Here is a 2,538-nt window from a genome sequence, read left to right on the forward strand (position 1 = left end):
CATGGGGCTGTGCAGAGCGCAGCCTTGGCTCTCCCATGCCTCCCACCACCTGGCATCTGCTTTGAAACTTGAAACATTTCGACTGGCCTCATCTCGTTTCGAGGCTGTTTCAAAGGCCTCTGTTTTGTTTTGATTTTGCTATTTTGAGCTCAAAACAAGTCGAAACAGCATTGAAACAAAACAGCTGGTGAAATTTTGCAGTCCTAGTACTAAAGCATGGCACCATAGCAACACAGAGCAAGGTGTAGACTTGCCCAAGAACTACATTACCCAGAGCAGCTAACAACCAGAATTGCAGAAGAAAGAATAGCTTGATTAGTGGAAAGTTAAGACTATTAAAAAAGAAACAAAGGTGATAACGCCTGTATAATGAAGAATTTAGAAGACATCAGGTAGATTATGAGCCATGAAGTCCAGTGACTGACTCTCCACTGCCTGAATAGAAATGCTACTGCCATTGCAAGGCAGTTTGTTTTAAACTTTGGGTGGACCAGGAATTAAAGCAGGGTCCAACTGCACTCCCCTGGATCCACCCCGATTTCATGCAACTGGAAAGACAGTGCATATGTCTTTTCACAGGAGAAAATGGATATAGTTAGATACAATCTCAGTGCATTAGAAATATTAATACAATGCCAACAGATGTAATCAGATGAATTAACTCCTGGCTGCTTTTAGACGCTTCCTTGATTACTATTAATAGTTTCCTGTTTTAGATTTAAGACACAACATAGGTTGAGAAACAATGACTTTGGAAAAACATCTTCTAGAATGTCATAGGTAACCATTCAATCTTTTTTTAAAGTACCAAAATAACATTTTTTTTTCTTTCCACTCAAATGCATAGTTGCTGCCTTAATATACATATCAAATTGTTCCGTTAAAAATGGCACTACTTTCTAATTAGTCTTAGGCAAAGGCAGATGTTCAAAATTTTGGGGGAAAAAATTGGGTAAAATGTTGGAGCTGCTAGCTGGATTCTGACCCTGATTTTAATCTTGTATGTGGCTGCAGGGCAATGTAAGCAGTCCTCTGCTCTCCTCCGCTGAAATGCTTGGGGCCAGAACTGGGAGGAGATGGATGTGAGGTAAGACTGGCATGTTTTTACAACTCGGCCATACATAGATTCTGAACTGCAAAGTCTAGACTGATCAACTGAGGCTGCTTTGAAGACTACTCTAGCTTATTGTTGGGTCCATTATGGATCCTACAGTAATCCAGAATCCAGGTACACTGCGGGTGGTTTAAAACCACCAAAAGATTGTCTTCTGAGCTGTAGTACGAAACATATCCTATTAGCTTTAATAGACTAAGGCTATTAGTTTATTGGTCTGCTGTTAGGACTTAATAGTATTGCTGTTAAACAACATTAGGAGCTCTTGTATTGATAGTCTGTTGACAGTAGGCATGATGCCTATGCTCTCGTCCAGGAACTTTGTCATCTCAGATACGTGTCCTGGCTCCATGGAAATCTCTTTTCCCCAAAGTAATACCATATTTGAAGTAATTGCCCCTGGCTTTCGTGTGATTGCAAATGCTAGAGTTAAAGAAGCATTGGCAAAAATAAATGGAAAAACAATAAGAAGTGCCTAAAACCTAGCAGAATTTGCCTGGTACCAAGCAAGCTTAGAATTCACAGAACATTTGTCAAAAGGTTCACTAATGCAACCCCAGTCCAGTTTATGGTCTTCTTATAAAAAAAACACATTGTTTTCATGATTTTAATGCAAAACTTGTTAGTTTCCTCTCAGCTTTATCTTGCACTTTAAAGACAATTGGAAACCACATTTGGGGGGTAAGACTGTAAAGCATAACTCTTTGTGAATTGAAGCCGGGAAATTATGCAAGAGGCAGAGATGGGGGGGGGAGGTGTGATATTTTTTGTTGGACTGACCATCTAGTTGGGATAAAGCCTGACAAGCTTTGAATGCAAAGCACAGTTCTTCAGCTTTGTGTTTGTAAGCTTGTCTACCTTTATCTCAACTGGGCAGTTGTTCCTATAAAAGAGATCATCCCAAAACCTCCCGCCTCTCACCTCATTCCTGGGCTAACGGCTGCGCTAACACTACCACCAAGTATGGATGCAGCTCCCCACCACCACTGTTGAGTCCTGAGCCAACACAAGTTGGGTTGGGATTTCTCCCCATTCAGAGCAGCCTCATCCAAGCTGTTTGCCTCTCACGTGGAGTGGGGAAAACACACGTCCCCGGGCCCAGGGCAGGGTATCGGATTAGGCATCCATCTCCCGGTGACTCTTGAAAGCAATCGGGGAGATTTTAATAGGATATTTCAAGAAAATGAAATCAATGACATCACATCATTTTTCCAACATGACGTAACATCCAAAAAACCACCCAGCCCGAGTTGGCAAACCAGGGGCCGAGCCATCAGGCTTGTATTTTTGATCCTAACACGGGGACAATGAGGTTGGTAAAGCGGTGCGAGGCGCGCAGCCGGGGCTGTTTGAATTGCAGCAGGCCAAGCAGGCGAGGGCAGGGCTATTTCTCGCTTGTCCCGCCCCGCTAAACGCCGGCCCTG

The 2,538-nt window shown here is 42.9% G+C and overlaps 1 protein-coding gene across 6 annotated transcripts in view; it reads left to right on the forward strand.

The window, feature by feature from the left end:
- The first annotated feature begins 2,406 nt into the window (after window positions 1–2,406).
- The window catches only part of DOCK7 (dedicator of cytokinesis 7), a 199,139-nt gene continuing 199,007 nt past the window's right edge, over window positions 2,407–2,538 (forward strand). For all 6 annotated transcript variants that reach the window (XM_019501183.1, XM_019501184.1, XM_019501185.1 and 3 more), the window contains exon 1: window positions 2,407–2,426. In XM_019501183.1, the coding sequence (XP_019356728.1) occupies window positions 2,422–2,426 (5 nt within the window). In that variant the 5' untranslated portion in view covers window positions 2,407–2,421. The remainder of the gene's footprint in view (window positions 2,427–2,538) is intronic.

Source organism: Gavialis gangeticus, unplaced genomic scaffold (assembly GCF_001723915.1).
Source record: "Gavialis gangeticus isolate Ggan-Ray unplaced genomic scaffold, GavGan_comp1, whole genome shotgun sequence".
NCBI lineage: Eukaryota > Metazoa > Chordata > Crocodylia > Gavialidae > Gavialis > Gavialis gangeticus.